Source organism: Numenius arquata, chromosome 11 (assembly GCF_964106895.1).
Source record: "Numenius arquata chromosome 11, bNumArq3.hap1.1, whole genome shotgun sequence".
Lineage (NCBI taxonomy): Eukaryota > Metazoa > Chordata > Aves > Charadriiformes > Scolopacidae > Numenius > Numenius arquata.
The window spans coordinates 10,747,489-10,770,517 of NC_133586.1; the positions used below are offsets into that span (position 1 = coordinate 10,747,489).

The following is a 23,029-nucleotide window of genomic DNA, read 5'->3' on the forward strand; positions in this document are numbered from 1 at the left end:
TTAGAGGGACTAGATCTGAATGTTATAACAAGAAGCACAAGCAGATGAGTAGGAAGTTCACACACCACCAGTAATGCCAGAGATAAAAACCCTCCACTGGCTCATTGAAAGGCTGACAAAGTTTGAAAAATGCAGTTTCTTGTCAGATACACTGGAAGTTGATATGTTTCTAGCAAATGCCTTGGGGCATACACGATTTATCCACTGGCATCCCTTAGCTCTCCATGGCTTAGTGACGGCCATACCTGGTCGTATACACCTCCCTCAAATAACAGGCTGAACCTCAGGCTCGCTGGGCTGTTGCTGGTTTTCCCAGGATCGCAGCCGCTGACCCCGGCGCTCGCACTTGGCTGGTGAGGCCGCGCCGCCGGTGCCAAGAGACGGGCGCCGGGCTCCAGCCTGCTCCCCCTCTGTGCACATCTGCTCACAGGCTGCCACCCGTCTTCAGCCTTGGCTTCTCTTCTGCAAGGCTGCAAAACTCTTCACCGTGTTTTGAATGGATAAAATGTGATGCCATTCACAGAGGGAGAAACTATTTGCAGTAACACTGGGTCGCTCCTTGCAAGGGGATCACTGGACTTGCTGAAGCAACAGGGAGTAAGGGAAGCACCCAAGTTAGATCCTGAAGGTCAGAGACCAACTGAGACATCTACGCACCAGCTTTCAGAGAGTGAGATAGAGAGATTCTGCATCTACAATTTGCAGAGAATAATGGAGTAACTTAACAGCCTGGGTCATGGGATAGAGTACACTCCCAGAGAGTCTGGAAGACAGCAGCTTGGGAACAGCAGTTGATACACTGGATGGTGGGGCTGCTCCTCATAAGGGCCTTGACAGGCTGGAAAAAATGGGCTGACAGGATCCCCGTGAAGCTCGAACATAAATGCAGGGTCCTGCATCCGCAGTGGAATATCCCCGTGCAACAGCACAGGCTGGAGGCCAACTGGCTACGAAACAGCTCCGCAGAAAAACACCTGTGATAGTGGTGGAAAACAAGTTGGACGTAAGTCAGAAGTGTGCCCTTGAGGGGAAGAAAGCCAACCCCATACTGGGCTTTATTAGCAACACCATAGACAGCAGACCCAGGGAAGTGATAATTTCCCTCTATTTAGCACTTCTAAGACCAGATCCGCAGTACTGTGTCCAGTTTGGGCTCCCCAGTACAAGGCACTGACATCCTGGGTGAGTCTGGCCACTGATATGAGCAAGGGATTGGAGCACAGGGCGTACAAACAGAGCTGAGTCTGTTCAATCTTTAGAAGAGGTTAAGTGGGTATCCACCTAGTGGGAGCGTATGAAAAGATGGAGCCTGCATTTTGTGGAAGGACAAGAAAGAGCAGTGACAAGCCAGAAAACAAGAAATTCAGATGTGTTAAAAAGGAGGGGAAAAAAAAAAAAAACAAACCAAAAAAACCCCAACAATAACCCAGACACCAAGAAGTTGGTCAAACACTGGAACAGGTTGTCCAGAGACGTTGTGGAGCTCTCATATTGAAGACATTCAAGCTTTGCCTGGCCAAGGCCCTGAGCAACCTGCTCTAACAGGACCTGCTTTAAGCGGGAGGCTGGAGCAGATGCTCTCTGGAGGGCCCTTCTGGAACCTACCTGGCTCCCAGTTTTAACTCTGCATTTACAGCAACCTGTGAATGCAACTGCACAGAGCCAGCCACGGGAGGTGCTGACCTGGTTTCATACAGACACTCAAAACAACCTAACATACCTAAATCCAGGAGCAAAAGCACTGAGCGGAAGAAAAAGTTTGTTCACGCACTTTCCTGTTTCTACACAAAGATTAATGACACTGCAACTTCTAGCCCAAGGAGACACTTTTTCAGTTACGTTTACTCTGAGCTCCAATTTCCTTTGAAAAGGAGACTACCTCTAGTGCTCGGAGAGATACAGTAAAGAATGATTCCTTAAAGTCTATCAGCTGTCAGTGCTCCTGACAGTAAAAACTGCTACAAAGTTCTAATAGTTATCACTGAATTTTACACCACTACAGCTTATTTCACATTGGTATAATCAGGATCGGCTTTACTGTTTCTCACATTTCGGAACACAAGAGTTTTTGTTCTGGTCATACTGAATTTAGGAGTTGAAAACTAGCATCCCACTCTCCAAATTAAAAAGTCACAGGATACTCAACTAATTATTGAAAATGGATGTACAAAAGAGACAGCTGCTGAGTTTTAGTTCTCTATTTGCTGAGCATCATTTACATGCATTATATCAAGCTGCAAAAATGCTTTGATAGAAGCATGGCCAGCTGTGGGGCTCTGTAACTATGTGGCAACACCTATCAGTTTTTATGAATAAGCTAATCAAAAGCAAAACCACTACTGTCACATAAAGTGCGTACTCCGAGAGAGCTTGGAATTACTTGTACAGGAAGAATCCTTCATCTCCAAATTTGGAAGCTGGGTGCCATGGATTCAGCACCTTCTCACCAGACAAGGCCAAAGCCAGAATTTGGGGCTCTGAAAAAATACAGTTCCCACCATGGGGGCCACCACTATCTTATTATTACACTGCCAGGTCAGAAGCTAAAGCCATTCTCTAGTCATATTTCTGGCAGAGCTAATTAGGTTTCCTCTGGATCAAAATTTAGACCTAGAGAACAGCTGTGAAATTAGAAAGATTTCTTCCTCTCAGGTGTCTGTGCAACTCCCTCCATCACACTTGACGTATCATTGTTAGCAGGGGGAAAAAACCCAAAAACTAAATACAAACATGAAATCACTTTCAAATCAGCCATCGCGTTATTAGCTCTCATCTCTCGTTATATACGATAGCAAGCTACCTTTTATTGTAAAACTTGTATGCTCTATACAATAGAAGACCTTTCTGCCTGAAGAAATACTGCGGTTTGTACACAAACACTCCTTGCTCGTAAATTCTTCCTAGACCCTACTGTTCTTTTCAATATTGAAAAATTAAATATGATGTTGTACTACAGACAATCTAAAAGTCTCTGGTGGGCTTACGTGGAATCTTCTGGGAAGACAAGCCTGAAAAAAAAACCAAACAGGTTTTGAAGAAGACCCCTCCAGGTATTGTGAATTTTGTTTAAGTTCTGTATATCCAGCTACTGTTCAAAATGCAAATTGGAGTCTTAAAAGATAAATATTTATCTGCTAAGGAATTTATAATCCAAGAAATTCTCTGCGAAAATATTTTTTTTCCTTAAACCTAATATTGACATTTTGTTCCACACCACTTCTTTGTTACTCTAATTTCTTTGTGATAATTTTCTTTTGATTTGTTCTGTTGTAATGAAGCATGCACACAGCACATGAACTGTCTACAGTTTAAACTAAAATCTATGGCTCACCAAAACTCTAAACTAAAAAAAGCCTCAAGCTTTCATGTAATTTTTCAGTACTTTTAAGTATCTTAAGATTTATCTTTCTTATTGCACAGAAATAGTACATTTCTCCATTCTCATATGGATTACAAAAATGAGCTTCAGAAAAATGCTTTTACTAATGTTTTGTACATCATATCCACTAAATTACAATACTTTTTCATATTTCACTAAGGAAGGTTACTGAACATGAGAAACTGCCAAAAATATCCCACATCAACAGAGAGCTGATAAAACTCTCAAAACAATTACCCTATTTTTTTATATATATCCACTGGGTATTTTATAATACAAGTCAGTGGGATTCTTGCCAGCCAATACTTTCACATATGCTCTTATGCTCCGTTCCCCCTGTTTTGTCTTTCTTTTGCAACAGTCATTAACTGGGATTGAACCATCATAGTGTTTTGTTGTTATTCAGCTACTGTTGAAACAAGTGGAGCTGAAGAAGTCCTTAACTGGCCAGCAAAACTCTCTTGTACCTAACCGGCCAAGAAATCACCAAATACTATTTAATGACTAAATGAAACGTATCATATTCTATTAAAGACTTAAAAGCTATTAATGACTCTTCACCAAGTAACAGCATTTATTTTGTTCTGGAGTAGTATCTGCTGAAATTAGCTGCTGAAACTTTAACAGGATGGAAAAATCCTACATTTGTCATAAATATGCACACTGTCAAACCCATGAGGCAAAACCCAGATTTTAGGAAAAATCTTTTAACAAAAAAGCCAAAGCTATGAAAATAAATCCCTCTCTCTAAAAAGGAAGCAAGCAATCAACTGGGGAAACTAATAGATTCATCCCAAAGTTAACACATAGAAAGCCAGGAAATAATATAACGATATGACTAAATTTCCCACAGAAATTTATAACTAGGCCAAACTGCAAAAATACATTAAGACAGATCTTTAAATACAGTATTTAGTACAAAATACTACATTCCAGTAATGTTAATGCATAATAGTTACGCTTCTCTTCATAAATCATTAAAAGTTCCAGTTATTGCCCTGCAGCCATGTAATTGTTCTGTTTGGTGTTAAATTATTATGCATAGAGGATTTAATGTGATGTGACAATACTTATAGCTTTCTGAAGAATCTTATTAAAGCCTGTCATAAACAATGGGCAGAGTAAGGTGGTTGGCAAGATGTCTTGTGGCTACAGCAGAATTCCTTCGCAGCGTTCAACCTCCTGGGGAGAGAGAGTTTCTGGTTTGTCCTTTTCCAGAATGCTCCACCACATTAGAGAAACAAGATGCCAGCCTGTCTTCTAGATTAAAAGTAGTTTAGCTTCAAATATCTGTAATTCCGTTTTGTGCTTCTAAATTCTACTACAATGCCATGTATATTACCTGTTTTTCCCCTTTCCTGATTGCTGTATTTCATATAGATTGCTAATTCCCCACACTCAAAAAGGTTATTACGAGTTCATACAGTGCAGACTACCAAGAATTTGAACCTACAACATACCTTAATGTTTTGCATCCTAGCACATCTTTAATAACATGCAGGAGTACACACTGGCAGAGAGTCACCTTCACAAAGTTTGCCACTGTGACAGAAACATATTCTTTAAAAAAATAAAAATTTTCTTCTCTACTGACCAGGTGAGTACCCAAAATGAACGGGCAGCTTGTACATGCCCCTGTGACTGACTTCTAGAGATCTACTGAAGGTCTGAGTGCTCAGACGGAAAAGAAGTGCCCCACACTGAGACTGAACTAAGATGCACGTATTCAAACACAGATCTAAAGAAAGGAAACACAGCTCTTGGGCCCCTGGAACTGCAGGGGACACTGGAACTAACCAGGTATAAGAATGTCAGCCTCTTCAGATCTCTCCTCCTGCACCAAGAATGTCCCAAGACATGGCCATGCAGAGACAAGGATGACAGGGCCACTAGAAGTGGCAAATCATCTGCAAATGAAAATGGTAATATATACCTAAAAAGAGATTTTTCTCTGGCTCCTTAAAAAAAATACAAACAATGAAGGAAAAAGTCCAATTGTAAAAGTGTACCAGAACTCGAAGCTGTTCTTTTAGCCATATTGACACAGCTCACAGTATCCTAATGCATTGGAGAAAATCCAAACCTCCTATTTCAGAGGTTAAGCACTAAATGATGGCAAGAACTCTTTGGTTGCCTCGGTACGTTATGTTTTCAAAGAAAACAAAAATATCCTTGCTCTGATGCACTTGAAAGAAAAAACATTTTATTCTGCCCCCCAAAATAAATAAGGGGTCTACTACAAAGTGCATATGTTTCAGTCTTGCAAATATGGAACGCTGTGGCTTACCTCCAGCAAACCATTTGAGTTCGTACTTCAGGAGGTGCTTAAGTGCTTTGCTGGATCAAGACTGGAGCGCTCAGCACCCCGCAGTATCAAGCTCAAAGCGTCATCACCTTTACATGGAATATTTTATAACTCTTTCTTGTACTAAACTTTCAGCTAGCAATAGCATGGATTTCTCCAAAGCACTTGGGGAAACACTAAAAAAAGATTTCTGACAGCAAAAGAGAGAACTGCGGGTTTTTTTGAAAAAAATTAATCAAGCAGCTGAATTGGGTCCTACTGCTATTTGATCAAAATTATGGAGTGCAAGAAGCTGTGCCCTAAAAATCAAATACTTGTTATTGCTCTCATGGCTACAAGAGGTATAAAATGTCTCTGAATTCAACAACACTTGTACAAGGGTATTTAAGAAAGTGAAGCTCTCTCTTTTGCTAACAGTTTATGCATAATTATAAAATGTAATATCATTTTTTTAATTTATATGATACATTGACACTGATTAAAATTATAACCATATTGCAGATACAAAAATTAAAACAGCATTCTGGCAATACCTATGGCAGAGTACATTTTTATATAAATGCAGGGAGACAAAGTAGTGTTGCATACCACTGGATGTCTCTTGTAATTCATTACCCACCAAACAGCCGAACCGGAACTCCAGAACACCACATCACCACACCACAGCCATATGAATTCACATCTTAGTGCTTCACCAAAGATCTCTATTCCCAGATATTTAAAGTAGAAATATGAAGTATGAACTGTAGGATGTGCCTGTACTTCAAAGACAGCTCATGACTATGCTCACACTACCTTGAGCAAAGAAAGAGTATGACCTGCATCTAAACTTCCTCTAGGGATTTCTGATGGACCCAACAGCAAATCTTGCCCCAGCAGCCAACAAAATCAAAATACCAAAAAGGGTTGTGTTTTCTTAAAAAATATGAATAATTTAAAAAAAAAAAAATATAGAAATGTGTTGCATTTAAGGTCACACTAAGATAAGTATCAATAAAATATCTGATAAGTATTTTCTAATTTTACAAATTTCATACAACTTATAAACATGAAAAATAAAACCAGCCCCATTTCATTTTCAGAGCACATATTTAAGTAGCAAATTCCATTTGTATAACAAAATAAACCCCAGGCCATCTAAAGGACACCAGGAATCTCAAGAGCCTGTTTCCCAAGAAGCAAAACATGCTACTTCTACAAAGAGATCTCCGAATCACACAAAGTTTAAGAAGCGCGCAAAAGTACTGCCAGAGTGTTTATAGTCACGAACATTCTTATCCCACTAATATTTATGAACCCTTTATTTCATTACTTGTAACTTCTTAGACAAACAGGAGCAACATGATCACAGTAGATTATTTTTAGGAAGACAGATGAACTGAGTTATAAAAGGATACGCCAGATAAATAGGAATAGAAGAGAAATATGTTTGCAATGTGGCTTGCCTGGGAGGTAGGAATCTGAGCGTGTTCCCATACGCATTCTTCCTGCACGGTGATGTTCTGGGAGCTGCTGGTGTAACATTAACTCAGCTTCAAGCATTTCACCATTAATGGGTCGCGTGCAGATCTATGTAAAGCGTTATTATTAAGCCTCTCTTCTAACACGGAGCAGATCTTTCAGAACTGAGGATGACCCAAAGCATAGAGAAGTCTGGCCAGGCATCCAGCTGAGACCACTAGAGTCAACTCCATGCCTGCTGGTATCAACAAGAACGGACACACTCCATCAAAACTCCCCATACGCTCATAAAGGAAAAAAATACCCATTCACATCATGGAATGTAAGGTCTGCATCTACCACAGTGAATCAATGAACAGCCACAGCTGTTGAGCTGCAACAGCACAGTTCTGGCCAAGGTTCAGAAGTGGCAGCTTAGTTTTATTTAGAAAGGAAACTCAAATTGTGCAAGCCATGTATTCTGGGATCAAGAGAGCCCTTACAAGCACTGGTACATACAGGAACACCTGAGTGATGACAGAACTCCCCGCTGATGTCGGAGTTTCAGCAGGCAATCTAGATACACCTCACAGAGACAATCCAAGACATCTTCCAGCAAAAAAATCTCACCAACTGATCAACCAGAGGTTCTGCTTTCAGACTAATGGTGTTAAGAGACTCAAAATTATTCAGACAAGAATTTCCACTTATTTAAATTCTTTTACATACAGTTCTTCTGTACCACTTGGTGCGATCTCCCCTAACTTAAATCAATTTGTATGAATAAGGACCACTGAAGACACCTAGGTACATGTCAAAATGCATTTAATCAATTTAACAGCCTTGGCTTGGGAAACCGCATCCAAGAAAAAAAAAAAAAGAAAAAAACCTGCTTTGGCAGGGGAGTTGGACTAGATGATCTTTATGGTCCCTTCCAACTCTAAAAAATTCAGTGAAATTCAGTGAAAGAAAAAGGAAAAGGCATGGAACACGATATAAACAAGGTTACTGGTTAATGAGTGCCTTCTTTTCTTCAGAAAGGACTTACACAATCAAAAAAAATGGAAGCAAAAAAAAAAGCGTGATTAGTTGACCAACCTATATGATTTTTCGTAGTCTAAACAAAAGATTCTGCCACTTGGGAGTATTATCACAACAGAAATTTTTCAAGACCAAAGGGCATGCCACTTTAGGTAAAGCACTCATTAGCTTTGTCAATGATCTGCTGTACAATATACATGATGTGGGTGTTTGACCATTTCTATAAGTTCCTAGCATCCTTGCCATTCTGCTGATATAACTCTGGCGTGCAGATATTTTTAAGGGAACAGACACAAGTATACCAAAGGTCTTGACAGACCTGTAGATTCTGTCTACGTGCTTTAGAAGCTCATAGCCCTCTAGTAAACAGCAAATGATGTAGTAATGCCTCATGCTCTAAGAAAAGATCTACAATTGATAAGGTAAGATGAAGTGTCTGGCATTAAACAATTAATTCATCTGTAAAAACTGGACAATATGCCAGTCATCGTCCTACATTTTATGAAAGTCAACAATAACATCTAATGAAATATTATTTATTACTCAATTTGTTATTTGCTGTATCTGTAGAAAAAAAAAATAACCTCCTTTCATTGACAACAATATTCAGAACTTACCCCATATGATTCCTATGCTCTTTCCAATATATTTCTCACATGTAATTTTTTACCAAAATTTAGGGTTTGGTTATGGTTTTTATTAATTTAGTAATGGAAACATCAGACATTACATTATAGCTCTGATACTCTTTCAAGTTGTCCTGCAGAAAACTACATGCAAGAACTCTGTGCCAGAAAGGGAATTCTGAGCAGGGTCAGGAATGCCAGGCACTTGCTGTTACTTGGTCAACACTCAAAATCCTGTACCCAGCCGATCCAGTCAGTACACAGGCAGCCTTTTAAATTAACCTTATTAACAAAATCCAGCCAAAGTATGTGTAAATAAAGACTTTGTAATCTGGGCTTATAAAGAAGTCTGCACACTGAGAAGGCCGCTGTCTCTTCTCTAAGAAAGCATGCTCTTCTGAAGTTCTTAACATATTTCGGAATATTTTATCTTCACTAAGCAATGGACAGTTTGACTCTTTCTGTGACACTCCAAAGGTCTGGAGTGTCTCATTAAAAGAAAGCCCCTGCTACTTGTGCTGCCGATACTGCTTGTTCGCAGGTCTGGATTCCAGACCTCCTGCTCTCAAGCAAGAGCTACTCATTAGCCACTGCTAGAGCTTCTGATGCTGCAGGAAGAACGAGGAACAAACTGGTACAGATTGAACCACACATCCAAGCTCCTAACACACCAGGAATTTGGGGGGGGGCGGAACTGGAAGCCTAAACATTTGGCTGAATTTGGGCTAAACTGACTTGTCCTTGGCCACACAGTAACAAGTGTTAACCCTGAAATTAGAATGCCGCGAGCCCCTGATCTTGCTCTGAAGAACGATGTCTTACATAAAATATTCTGAACAGGCAAAGAAAGTGACAGTTACGTTTACGGCATAGAAATTGCGAGTTATCAATTACTGCACAATCACTAAACTTTATTATAAGAATGCAATTTCAGATTTTGTCAGACAGTAAAATTAATAAAATGCATGTACAATCTGTGCAAGAAAGGTATTTTAATTGCAGACTGTTAGAAAAGTGAAACAGAAAGTGTTTACACCTGTTTTCCATGTTCCCACTGATAGGACTAAATGTTTCAAATTTTCAAATTTTGAGTGATACCACTTAAAATCTGCAAAATTTTGTTGGTTTCCTGATGATCTATGCAATCATGGATCGTTCTAGCTCCTAAACAATTGCAACCTTATAAAAGGGAAAATACATATAAAAATCTGCATTTGGTCCAAATATGCAATCATTTGGTTAGCAGAAAGTTGAACAATTTGCTTAAGACTATATGAGACAGTTCTGACCCCAATTAGGAACCCAATAAACTCCATAGTGTCCAGCCAAACACCTTTGTCTCAAAACCAAACTTCAGAAAACATTATATCAAAGCTACCTGAAATTGTACTCAGAGCAAGGAACATGCGATCACTCATTTTGCAATAACATAAGTTTAACTGACTCTGCAATTACAGGATTCACTTTTTTAAAGCTTTTTTAAATGATAGACCTTGGACTAATCAAATAAATTCTGCTGAAACTAAATTTAAAGAAAACAACAGGGTACTACAACATCCAGCTGCAGTCCTGATTCAGCTTTCCACAGAAGTATTATTAACAAGTTGAGAGCCTCCATAAGGATCACAAATCACATCACATACAGTTATAGGGAGGCAACATTTCAAAACACATCAGTAACCAAAATGCTAAATAGTGATTACACAATTAAATAGAAAAGACTTGATCTCTTCCCCTGATTGAGAAATTAATGGACAAATAGCAGAAACATAAAGGCAACGTTACACAAAATATTCCCTAGTTCAGTCACCGTTAAATCTCTCAGAGCTGAGCAGCAAAACCACGCGAAGCTGGAATTTGCAAAATTGATGTCTTAGCAACAAATATCACACATAACAACATCATGCCATTAAACATGCTGACATATGTCACAGGATACCCTTTTACATGGAAGTCAGAAGGTACAAGGATTAACAAGTTTCCCTTTGCCTCACAAATACAAGCAAATGAGGAAAACAAGAGTACAACAAAAAATGATAGGAAAGGAAGATATAAGCAAAACAGTTATTTGTGAAATAACTCAGTGGCTCAGCAGACAGTGATGGAATACTAATTCCTATTAAATTGAATATGCTTTTGCTTCAAAAGAATAGAATTGATCAACAGCTTTTATATGCACACGTGTGCATACAATACTCCCCCCCCGACCCCATATCCCCTCAAGAAACCCAAGAGGTATTAGGGACCTGGATGCTTTTGAAAACCCCACCAAGTGCGTATTGAAATCTCTAGGCATGTAAATACTTCTTAAGAGTGTAGCCCCAGAGACTCATCAGAGAAGCACAAGGACTAAACGCTGCCAAAACACAAGCTCTGTTTAATTTCAGATTCTAGTCATAAACAGCACACAGCAGCTAAACTAACTACTACGACTTTATTATTGCTTAATGCCTTCTTTTCAAGCAATATTTTGTCCTTGTGTTTCTTCTAGCATAGCAGAGCAAAGGCTTCTCTTACCTACACCCACAAATAATGGCTGGATAGGCAGTGGGTTATCTCTTAAGCAATCTGTGCATCCACAGTGTAGAACCATCAGTATGCCTTAGGGCCTCCATACAGTTTAGGACACCCATAATCTACATCTACAATTATTACATAGGAAACACTTTAGGAATTACCAATATTTAAATTATTGCTTGAATACAGAGTTACCTGTGCACGTCTGGAGCCAAACTACAACGTACATATAAAGACCCATAGTGCCGTGGCCTAATACATTTCACGTGGCATTAAGAATTCTGACAATCAGCAAATACTCTTCCACAAGAATAAGCTATGTGTTTTAAAATTACACAAAAAGTTGAATACTCTAGAGTAGAGGCAGACTTGCACAACAAAGCTCAGATCGATGGCTCCTGGCTTGGAAGCGCTCTGCCAGGGTAAATGAACAGACACACTTTTGAAAAGAAACGTTGTATGATTATTTGTAAAGCAATGGCAATCCTACCTACACAAAAGGCACACGTAACAATTTTAAATTATAAACAGAAGTCCCATTTTCCAAAGCATTCTTTTTCTGCAATGGATTCGGTAATTTCTTCCAGGAGAAATTACTGAAGTCCCCTCCCGCTCCTTTTCTTACCTGTCAAATCCCAGGCCTTTGTGCTAGTAAAATTAGCCCAAATTGGCACTTCTCCCACCTGTATCACTAGAGCCAGAGTTTGCAAAAATAAAGTTTTAAAGGAAACCATGGCAGAAATTATTACTTTTGAAAGGACAGCACATTTAACGCTTCATAATAATTTCATTTGAAATCCTATTTAAAACCTTAGCACTTTAAATTTATGTATTTTATTCGTGAATCTGTCAGAAGTCTCTACTCTACTTTCAGTAGAGGTTTGCTGCAACTTCTCCTTTCAGCCTGAGGATCCCAGTTTCAGAGTCTTTAGCGAGAGGTGGCCCGTAGCTGCACCCATCATCTTCTGATACCGGAAAAGAGGCACAGGAAGGAAGCACGTCCCCAGCAAGAAGGAATGTAGCAATTCAGTGTATTCCCTAGGCAGCCACTACTAGCTGGGTCCCAGAGCCCTGGTGACAATTAAAAGCTTGCTGAAGCTCTCAGGGCAAGGCTGAAGTATAAACACTGTTTGCCTTCCTGGAAAGGAGACAGCAAAATCGATGCTCCTCTGTACCATCAAGGTTAAATCAATGCCGCAAGTTCAAATAACAGGGACGAAGTCTGGTCTTTGTTAGAGTATCGTCGTCTTCATGAAATTGAGAAATATAAGAGTTTGGCTCAGTGCTCAAAAATGGAAACAAGAAGCAGGGAAAGGGGAGAGCAAGAAAATCACTTCACTGCTGACAACTGCTGCATTACACACAGCTCTGTGCCAGGGGCCATCGGCTCTATTAAGGCACGGAACTCCTGCGTCAGGTTTTCCTGGCAGTCCTGTGTGCGGGCTCACCTCGCAGCACAGCGCAGGACTGCAAGCGCCGGTGCCGTCTCCCGCCTCTTGAGCGTTTCTACTAAGCCTTGTAGGTTTTCTTTCTCCTAAAAACATTAGGCCAGCCATGCATCCCGAAACGTTTTGTCCTCATGCGCTACTCATCGGTACCTCTGCGTTTCTTTTCAATTCAGTCAATTCAATTTAGTCTCTTTTCACTACCCCTGCTTCCATTTGGTTTGTTTTTCTCTCAGTTGCCTCACCGCTCCGTATCACTTATCTCTCTTTGCCTTATGTTTCTTTCCGTTTCCTTTATTTCCTTCTGACACACACTTCTCCCCATCTATGCTGTAAGACCCTGCTCAAAACTCGAGCAAGTCACACACACAAAGGAAAAAAAGAAAAGGAAAAGAAAGAGAGCAGCACCTGACTTGGCTGTCTCCAGCAGCTGCCAGCAAGTAGCTCAGAGTTCCTCAGAGGGAGAGAAAAGAGGGGCAATTTCTTCCATCAAACTTTCCTATTAGTTTCCTTCTGTGAATAGCTCTTCAAATAGGTGGTTTCATGAAACAGATTCCAGGATATTGTGGGTTTAGATTTAAATCCATCTAGAGTCCATTTTCCGTTGATGCTAAAGCACCCCTCCCGCAAAATATTGGCACTGCTAAACCAAAGTTCAAAAGAAAAAAGGTTTTTCTACTGAAGTCAGTGGGACAGGGATGGAATAAAGAAGCAGTGGTGTAAAATATAAATGCTGACTCCGATCACAGCAAGGCATTTGGTCTTATTACCATACATTTATCATCTCCATCTTATATTGTGCAAAAATAAAATTATCAGCATAGCTAAGGCCAAACTACCCATCATGGCACTTAAGTAACATGCCCCGCTGCCTTACTCATGGCTTCAGATGTCAGGTAAATACAGTTCTCCAGTGTGCAAGTCTGGATGTCAGGTGAAGTATTTCATTGCAGCTTCAGACCAAGGCTCAAAACCAAGCCTAAATAAAGCAAGCTGGTTTTCCGCCTTGTAGACAAACGAGGAAAGCCTACTCACTGCCTCTGCATAGGGCTTATGTTTTTGTATGGTTTATATTTTCCATTAGTCTTCCAAAAGATCCAAACTAGAGATTAAAGCAGTGCAGTGAGGTATGTTTTTATTTTTTCTAACTGGTTCCATTTTGGGATGCACGTGCATTCACAGTGAACTGAAACCCAACCAAATACTGCTCAGCTATGGGAGTCTATAAGTAGAACAGATCAATTACTATTTCTAAACTTCTTTTAAAGCTCCTTTTTCTCTATATTCTTCCTACACAGTGTATTGCCACTGCAAATCCAGCAATACCGTCTCCTGTGGCTGAACACAGGCCACAGCCAGTAACACTAACGAAGGCGATCCAGCAAAGGCAGGAAGGTAAGTGCCTTGTTATTATGCTGTCACTATTATATGGTTTCTAGTATTTCCTAACTGTGTCTTGTCTGTGATAGCAGATTGCCCGTTGTTCATTTCTTCCTTAGAGATATGTTCAAGTTTAGTCAGACACGCTTTGTAACTTTTGAAATCCTGCACATTCTACAGCAGCATCTTTGCCATAGAAAATATTGCTGTTACTATAATTTCCTTGACATACCGTAACTAGAGATGAACTGAACTAACTCTTCGCAACCTATTATTACAGACCATATGGGTATCAGTTTGCATCTGCACACGCATATGCACGGGAATGAAAGAGAAGTCCTGGATAGGCTATTCATTTACCAGCTGGTGAAAATAGTAATTTAATGACTACCTCAACTAGCCTGGAAGGGAGGGGCTGATTCCACTTAAATGAAATGTAACAACTAAAGGAAGCGTCAATATTTAAATTATTTTATATGGGTTTTTTCCTATGATTAGGGAATGATCTTCTAAAAAGATGTAAAAGTGAAATAGGGAGTAGTCAGGAAAGGATGTATTTTCTTCTTCAGTGTGTTTATATTCTGCACTTGACAGTACCTTCAAGTAGTCCAATCATTTCCCCACTAACATGATGCAAAAGTTCCATTGGTAACCTGAATAGAAACAGAGAGGGTTTGGTTTGTTTTCTTTTTTTAAATTGCAATGAATGTACATAAAGCAGAAAAGGAACCCGGGGAATCTGTAATCATAGAATCCGAGAATGGTTTGGGTTGGAAGGTCCAACCCCCCAATATAGAGATTATTTTTTTTATAGTTTTTTTTATATTTGTGTATACTGACACAAACTAAACTCGTTTAGAGCACACTTCATTACACTTAACCCTATTTTTATTGTAAGTTCACCCTACTTCAGTTAGTAAACTCAAGATCGAACAGCAGAGAAGATAAAGTAATTTCACTCTTACTTTATCTGTAAGCTCTCTCCCACCTTGGAATTTGATATAGATTGATACAACCTTGTCAAACTGAAATATGGGCACCCACTGATGTAACGCCATGTCCATCAGACAGGTTAGCTCTAGAAATTCGTTTGATAGTTTGTAAATTGTATAATTGCTTAAGTCGCCAGTATCGCAGCTTCAGATTTAGTCACATAGCTGTGTCACACAGCCTGTTGTGCTTTGCATTAAGGAATAGTTTCTTCACCATTTAAAGACAAATCGATTGCTCACGAAAGGAAAGCCCATTGAGAGGACCATTGTCAAGTTTCTCATCGAGACACTTTTATGAATGGAGGCCTCATGGAGTCATTCCAGATGAATTGTGTCCCCTCTGGCCTTGTCATCAGTACATACTGGTCCTATGAAACAATAACTAAATCACTTAGAGAGAAAATTTACCAGAAAAAGTTCTAATCATCCTGTTAGTTTAGATGTTAAGCCCAACTCAGAGGACCAAAGAACTGCCCAGCTACGGTTCCAGTTTGCTGCATCAGTGTCAAGAAAAAACATATGAATTCCCACAGCTATGAGTAGTGGCTTGATAAATTCTTCAGATAATTCATACTGAGGCAGCAAATGAAACATTTTAGAATGAACAGTTACTTCGTGCATCTACAGATGGTAATTCATCCAGCCTTCCATCCTAAATATTCTCTCATAAGCCACCTCTTGCCCCCACCATTTCCCCCCCCCCGCTGGTCTGTTTTCTCTCCCCAGCAGGAGCTGCACATACTTTTGTTATTTTCAGTACTCTGCTCAGGAGTCATTTATTGGTACATTCTCATGTTCTTTTATCAAAGTACAAGACTGGTTTACACTGTTAATTTATATAGTCTCTAACTCAAGGTTGAAAGAATGAAGAGTCCTAGGACACAAATAGTGTAGCGAACATCCCGGAGAAGATCATGTACTTACTTTTATTTTGAGAAACAGATAATAATGAAAGGAGAGGGGGCAGGAAACAGCAAGAAAGAGATATAACTACCTTTGCTTTCAAGGAGAGTTGCAATAAACCTTTGCTTGAAAAGCTGCTTCCTATCGGTTTTGCTTTCTATCACAAAGATATGCACTGTTTATGGCTCTGTTTCATTAAATTTGACCTTCTGCCTTTAAAATTGCAAAAGCCCTTTCCGACAGATGCATGGACACTTGAAGTAAAGAACACAAAGATAAGTGTCACCAGTTCTATTAACTGTGAACAGCTACTTGCCAAATGGCTTATAAAGTACTGCAATGCCAGGTTCAGAAAATGCAGTACACCCCGAGTCCTAAATCAAGAACATGAGTCTAAATCAATTCAAATGCAAGAATGAAGGACTCCGATTAGAAATCTGTCCCTTAGACAAAATGTCATCGGTGTGTATTAAATCCTTCAATTTTTAAATGAGACTTGAGTCTCCTCCTGCCTTCTGCTCTGTCAGCAGCAAAACACATTTTGATTTAAGGTCCAGGCGAAAACCTGCAGCTCTATGAGGTAAGATTACTAGACAAATATATAAGCTAGAAGCATGCAGAACGTTTAATGTTATTCTAGCAGGAAGTGTTTAAAGGAACGTATACCACCAGTTCTAAACCTAAAAGGCTAAGTCCTTTCTCTTATAATGCATGCAGGACTTGTTTAAGGTTATGTTCTTTACTAAGCATCTTTGACAGAAAATATTAGCAATCACTAACGTTATGCAGATAATTTTGGCAATACCCTCAACTGTAGTAGTAAAAGTGCTTTTATTTCTTTCCCATAATATAAAGCAGCTCTCTCAGCTTTCTAATTGCACACATTCATTATTCTTTTTAACCACAAGCACAGAGCTTAAACGCTAGCTGCTGAGTAACGCAAAAAGAACTGTGTGTTGTACATTTCAAGGAAAAAGAGCAGCTGTCACAAGGCAGAAGCTTGATTCCAGCAACAGAGAGCTAGCACAACATCTCAGAGAGGCCTGGCTTTGCTGTTCCAAGCCATTCTGGCCAAAGGAGTTGAACTCCAATAAAGAACAATTCAAACACAATTCATCTCCCCCTGCTCCCTCACAGTCTCACACAAATGAGATGGATCACCCAACGATTAAAGGAGCTTGTTGTTACCTTAACCAATCTGCGGTAGGAATACCATTACCCTGAATATGGACTTTTACCTTTGGGTCCTATATGCTCTTAAACCAGCTGAACTTGGGCATAGGATTGTAACGCTCAAAGCAGTGGCTAAGACACATTGTGGTCCGAAGTTTTTCCTTTGGATGTGGTGATCCACCATCTCAAATACTTTAAACTTGAAATCCATATCAGACTAGACAGCCTTCCCAGATACCTAAATTGGCTTTCTCAGTGCACCCCACTAACAATGCAATTTTCACTTTAACTGTTTGACCACGCCAGTGGGATGAAAAAGCAAGTAACACAGGCTTCACACAGGCATTTTGAAACCACAGTGCCTTTTATTCTTGATGCCCTTGGCAGCTACTGAACTTGGTAGGCAGCAAAATCACTGCAAAGTAGATTCCAGAAACCGAGTCCATCCCATTGCAAACTCATAGTTTTTCAAGACTTCTACATGCCTCCTACTGCTCCTTGCCAATAAATCCAACTTACTTGTGGCAAGATCCAGCCCCCTTCCAGAAAGCAAAATCCTATTCCTAAATAAAGCCTTCATCTCCATGCCACTGTATGAATCACAGAGCTCCAGTAACTGTCACTTATGCTTTCTCCAAACTTGTTCCAGATCTCTGCACAGAAAGGTTTCAAAGTGCCCTTTGATGACTTCTAGCTATAGTCCTTCCAAGTAGCACTAAATGCTCATTGCAACTGTTCAGACAGAAGACAGCCAATCGTTCTGGAAAAGCCCAAATAAACACAGCTCTCAGACCAGTATTTCTACATATTACAAAATAGCCATTCCAATTTGACAGTGATACCTCGCCTTCAATCACATCTAAAAGAGCAGTGCAAAAGGACAATAGGGGACTGAGCCCATAGAAAAAAAAGAGGCAAATGACACAAATCAAACAGATCATTAGCATGAGATGGTGTATACACCAATACTCAGCATGGTGTCTATGAGCTTAAGCTAAATGCATACAGATATTGAAGAAAAAACAGTATCACAGACAAAGGACACTCTTGTCCACATATGAATAAAGTACAAGCCTCTGGACTCTATAATGCGATTTCACATTTCTATAGTGACTCATTTCGCACCAGGCAGTGACACGTCACAGTATTACTTGAGTCAAACTTGTCTGCTAAAGCTATTCTTCAGCACATGCGTTGTACAACAAAAACTACTTTGTATTGCAAAACCTTGAACACTTTCCTGACAACCCTCCACTGTTTCCCAAAGAACTCTACACTGATGCTTACACGTGCATTTATAAATTAGTAAATTGAAAGTAATCATTATTGTACACAACTCGGAAAATATTTTCATAAGAATTCAAATATAATAAACTAACCTATCTAAATTTTTAGATGCAGGCACATTATTTGCTCCTCAAGACTACTTAAAAGACTATGTAATAAAGTGTGAGACTCAAGACTGTCCGCTTTCCAGAAAAAGATACAAGTGCTTTTGAAGAGAAAACCTGATTACGCTGAGGGCTCTGACAATCTGATTGAATAAATTCAATCAAATTTATTGATCTGAGATTTCATGTAGCCAATAACGATGACATACCTGAAACTGTAAAGCTCCACAGAGACAGAATCACTCTTTTATGTCAGTATTTCATTCTGCTGTTCCCTAATCTGTTTTAAAATCTTGCTGCTTGTGAAAGTGAGCATATTCTAAAAATGGAAGCACAAAGCCATTAAAGGGCCATAAAAAAAAATAATCATCATCTTGGTTAATATCCTTCCTCAATTTTCCAGTTTCACCAACACCTCGCTCAGTTTCAAACTTTTGTTAAAGAAAACATTCTGAATTTCCTCAAAGAGTAATATTTGGGGATTTTTATTCCAAACTATGATCTGTTTGTCCCTTGCTTATCCAGCCAGAATACACTGCGACAGCCTGTGCACGAGCCCTGCAGACAATGGTGGTACTGGGGGCATCACACAGAGGCGGTCCTTCTGCAGGGTGACAAAGGAGGAGCAGCAAGACTCCGTGCTGGGTACGTACCCTGCCAGCAGCGTTTCCTGCCTCTGTTTAAGCATCTTGTTTCAGGCCTGACAACCGGGCAATATTTCGTCTGCTTTCCTGTGCGAGGAGAGGAGCTAGAGCTGAGAATGACAAGTTGCACGCGGGGCAAGTTCCACTGGCTGTTCTCACATTAACACTTCTGCCTCCCTCCACAGGCTCCTGGTGCAAAAATTCACTTGGCAGCAAGACAATCCTGATCTGGCCTTAAAACAATCCCTTTTTCTAAAGTTGTTCTCTGTGTTTGTAAGGAAGGTGTGGCTTCATTTTGAGACACTCGTATATGCCCACTGCAAAGATGAGAAAGGGTGATTATGCTATAAAACAAACCCCTTAAAATTAGAGATTTAAATAACCCCTTTTATATGCTTCCTTTCCAAGTAATACGAGGACTCTTCATATTATCTTCTTACTTACTCAACTCCTGTGTGATTTAAGATGTTTCTACATTAGATGTCTCTCATGACTGAATTTGAAGATTGCTTTTACAGATGCTAACAACTAATTGTCAAAGTGGTCCCTTATGACATTCTGTTTTGCCCAAAGAGTATTGGGAGAACACGAGAAGTTATACCACATTTATTTTTTACTAGTTATCTTAAAGAATCATAAAATAGTTTCGGTTGGAAGGGACCTTTGAAGGTCATCTAGTTCAACCCCGCTGCAATAAGCGGAGACATCTTCAACTAGATCAGATTGCTCAGAGCCCCATCCAACACGACCTTGAATGTTTCCAGGGATGGGGCATCTACTCCCTCTCTGGGCACCCTGGGCCAGTGTTTCACCACCCTCATTATAAAAAATTTCTTCCTTAAATCTAGTCTGAATCGTCCCTCTTCTAGTTTAAAACCATTACCCCCTTGCCCTGTCACAAGAGGCCCTGCTGAAAAGTTTGTCTCTGTCTTTCTTATAAGCCCCCCTTAAGTTCTGAAAGGTTGCAGTAAGGTCTCCCTGGAGCCTTCTCTTCTCCAGGATGAACAATCCTAACTCTCTCAGCCTGTCCTCATAGGAGAGGAGTTCAACCTCTCTGATCATTTTTGCAGCCTCCTCTGGAACCACTCCAACAGGTCCATGTTTTCCTGTGCTGGGAGCCCCAGAGCTGGGCACAGTACTCCAGGTGGGGTCTCACCAGAGCAGAGGGGCAGCATCATCTCCCTCAACCCACTGGCCATGTTGCTTTTGATGCAGCCCAGGATACAGTTGGCCTTCTGGGCTGTGAGCGCACATTGACAGCACATGTCCAGCTGTTCATCCACCAGTACCCCCAAGTCCTTCTCCTCAGGGCTGCTCTCATTCCCTTCATCCCCCAGCCTGTGTTGATACTGGGGGTTGCCCTGACCCAGGTGCAGGTCCCTGCACTTGGCTCTGTTGAACTTCATGAGGTTCACACAGGCCCACTTCTGAAGCCTGTCCAGTTTCCTCTGGATGGCATCGGGCATGTCGACTGCACCACTCAGCTTGGTGTTGTCCACAAACTTGCTGAGGGTGCACTTGATCCCGCTGTCTATGTCACTAATGAAGATATCGAACAGTACTGGTCCCACTAGGGACCCCTGATGGACACCACTTGTCACTGATCTCCATCTGGACATCAAGCCATTGACCACTACCCTCTGGATGTGACCATCCAACCTATTCCTCATCCACCAAACAGTCCACCCATCAAATCCAAGTTCAGCTCCAGCTGCACCTTGGCCTTCCTGACCCCACCCCTACACAACCAGGCAGCATCACCATTAAACCCACGTGAACTGGTAGGAGAGATCTCGTTGGCTAATCATTCACAACGTCAATGAGATAGAAATCTCTTACAAAGCATATAGTTTACTCTACTCTGAATGTGAACAAAACATTCTAATATTCATTAAGGTATTTTTCCACAGCTGCTTAGCCTTCTCTAAATCCTTTTCATCCCTGTCAAGGCATTCCCACCACTTCCCTTGCAGTAACAGCTCTCATGTGACTACTCTGAGCTTAAGGTGTTAATCCACCTGAAAGCTAAACACATATTTGAGCTGGGTTAATTTTCAGATGGATAAACTGCCTCTATCAGCTTAGTTTGTGATCACACAAGCACTCAGGGCTGACTCAAGGAAGTGGGCAGGACCTTACTCTGGGGATAGAGCAAGTCTACAATGACCTAGATCTAGGGTGATGCAAGTTGCCACGCGACTGCATCCTCAGTCTGATGGCATCCAGCTGCTAAAGCCAATCCCATAAACATAGTACTTGCACGTGCAGGGGAAAGGTATGTGTACAAAAAACAAGCTAACCATCCACTGAGGTAGTCTGACTTCTTGAATGAGCTCTCTGTCCTACATTAACTAAGCTTTACATTACCCTGTCCATTCAATACATTTTCATTTCTCGCCTCTTCACATGACACCTAGCAATTGTCACTCAGTCTAGTGAAAATCTATGCTTTGCCTTATTCTAGAAAATGTTGGCATATTGTCAGTCACAGTTCTGGAAGAGTGCACCACTCCGATTCATAGCTTCTAAGAGGAATCTATTGCACTTTGAGTTCCCAGAACACTATCTTACTGGTTCCAGCACAATGCCCTGGAATCAACCCCAGAAAATGCATCCTTCACTCTTCTCTCAGGTTAAACTAACCCTAGCTTATTCAGGAAAGGCGGCTCCCACTGGCACTCGTGAAAGCTAACATTAAATATGTCACAAATTATAGCAGAGGCCTGAACTCAGGAGTGTCTAGCCAGCTTTCAGCACATGCACAGTCCCAGAGCTATCCATGGATGTAAAGCTGTGCAAGTACTTCAAGGCTTCATGGAACCAAAGCCCAGCCTATTACCCTGTAGCTGGGTCCTCTACGAGGGCTGACTTATACTTGTTATGGAATACCCAACCACAACTTTTCTGTTAAAGTAACATATGCTAGTGTTGTTATTTCTTTTACATCATTTGAAACAAAAAAAGTTAAATCCTAGTTCTTCAAATAAGACAGCAATCATCATATAAAACATAGCTTGCACGGGCAGACTAGGCAATTAAAATCCTTAGAACATTTAAATAATTTTTTCTTCTTGAAAACACTTAACTTTGCTACATAATTCATGACTATCCAGTTGCCCTCCTGCATTTTCCATGACCAGAGATTTCTGCTTATTAGATGGCTTTATTGAAAACCCATTTAAATAAAAATTAGCTGTGGTCTAAAACTGTAGTTCAGTCTTCAATTTTATTTTTTTTTTTAAGGCTGAATACATTGGGCCTCCCTATCAGGACACCAAGTACCTATTGCTTCTTCCTTACTTTATGCCTTAAGCACATCCTCAATGTCCATATGCAAGACTAAGAAAAAAAAAAAAAAAATCACTTAAAAATGACGTCAAAGAGCCCTGCCAAAGTAAGGGCTAGGAACAAATCAGGGGGTTTTACTTAGTTTTTGGACTAACCTAATTCTGACTTCTATAAAATCAAAATATACTTACATCATCTTCACTGAAGTCAGACCTATCTCATTATACACTAAACACCGCAACAGTAAATTTGAGTCTTAGAAATTACCTGGCAAATACTTTTAAGCAGCAATAGAAACCAACCAGAGGAGAAAAAACATAGAGAAGGTGCAGGCACTTTTGATCGTGACTTACAGCTTCAGCTCAAAGCTTATGTATTTGGATTAAACATTCTTAAAATTGTCTACGCTCAAGAGCTGCTAACACTAAAAGCTATGCTGCGAATAGTTAGGAATACCATTTTTAGTTTTTAAAAGTTACTATACAACTACATATTTACCTAAAGT

At 40.2% G+C, this 23,029-nt stretch overlaps 1 protein-coding gene across 3 annotated transcripts in view; it reads right to left on the reverse strand.

Annotated features, from left to right (window-relative positions):
• The window catches only part of SH3GL3 (SH3 domain containing GRB2 like 3, endophilin A3), a 60,471-nt gene that overhangs the window by 19,069 nt on the left and 18,373 nt on the right, over positions 1 to 23,029 (reverse strand). Inside the window, exon 1 of one of the 3 annotated variants that reach the window (XM_074155723.1) lies at positions 3,160 to 3,202. The exons of the other annotated variants lie outside the window; for them this stretch is intronic. Within the exon in view, the coding sequence (XP_074011824.1) occupies positions 3,160 to 3,202 (43 nt within the window). Of the gene's footprint in view, positions 1 to 3,159; positions 3,203 to 23,029 lie in introns of those variants that run through there. 3 annotated transcript variants of the gene reach the window in all.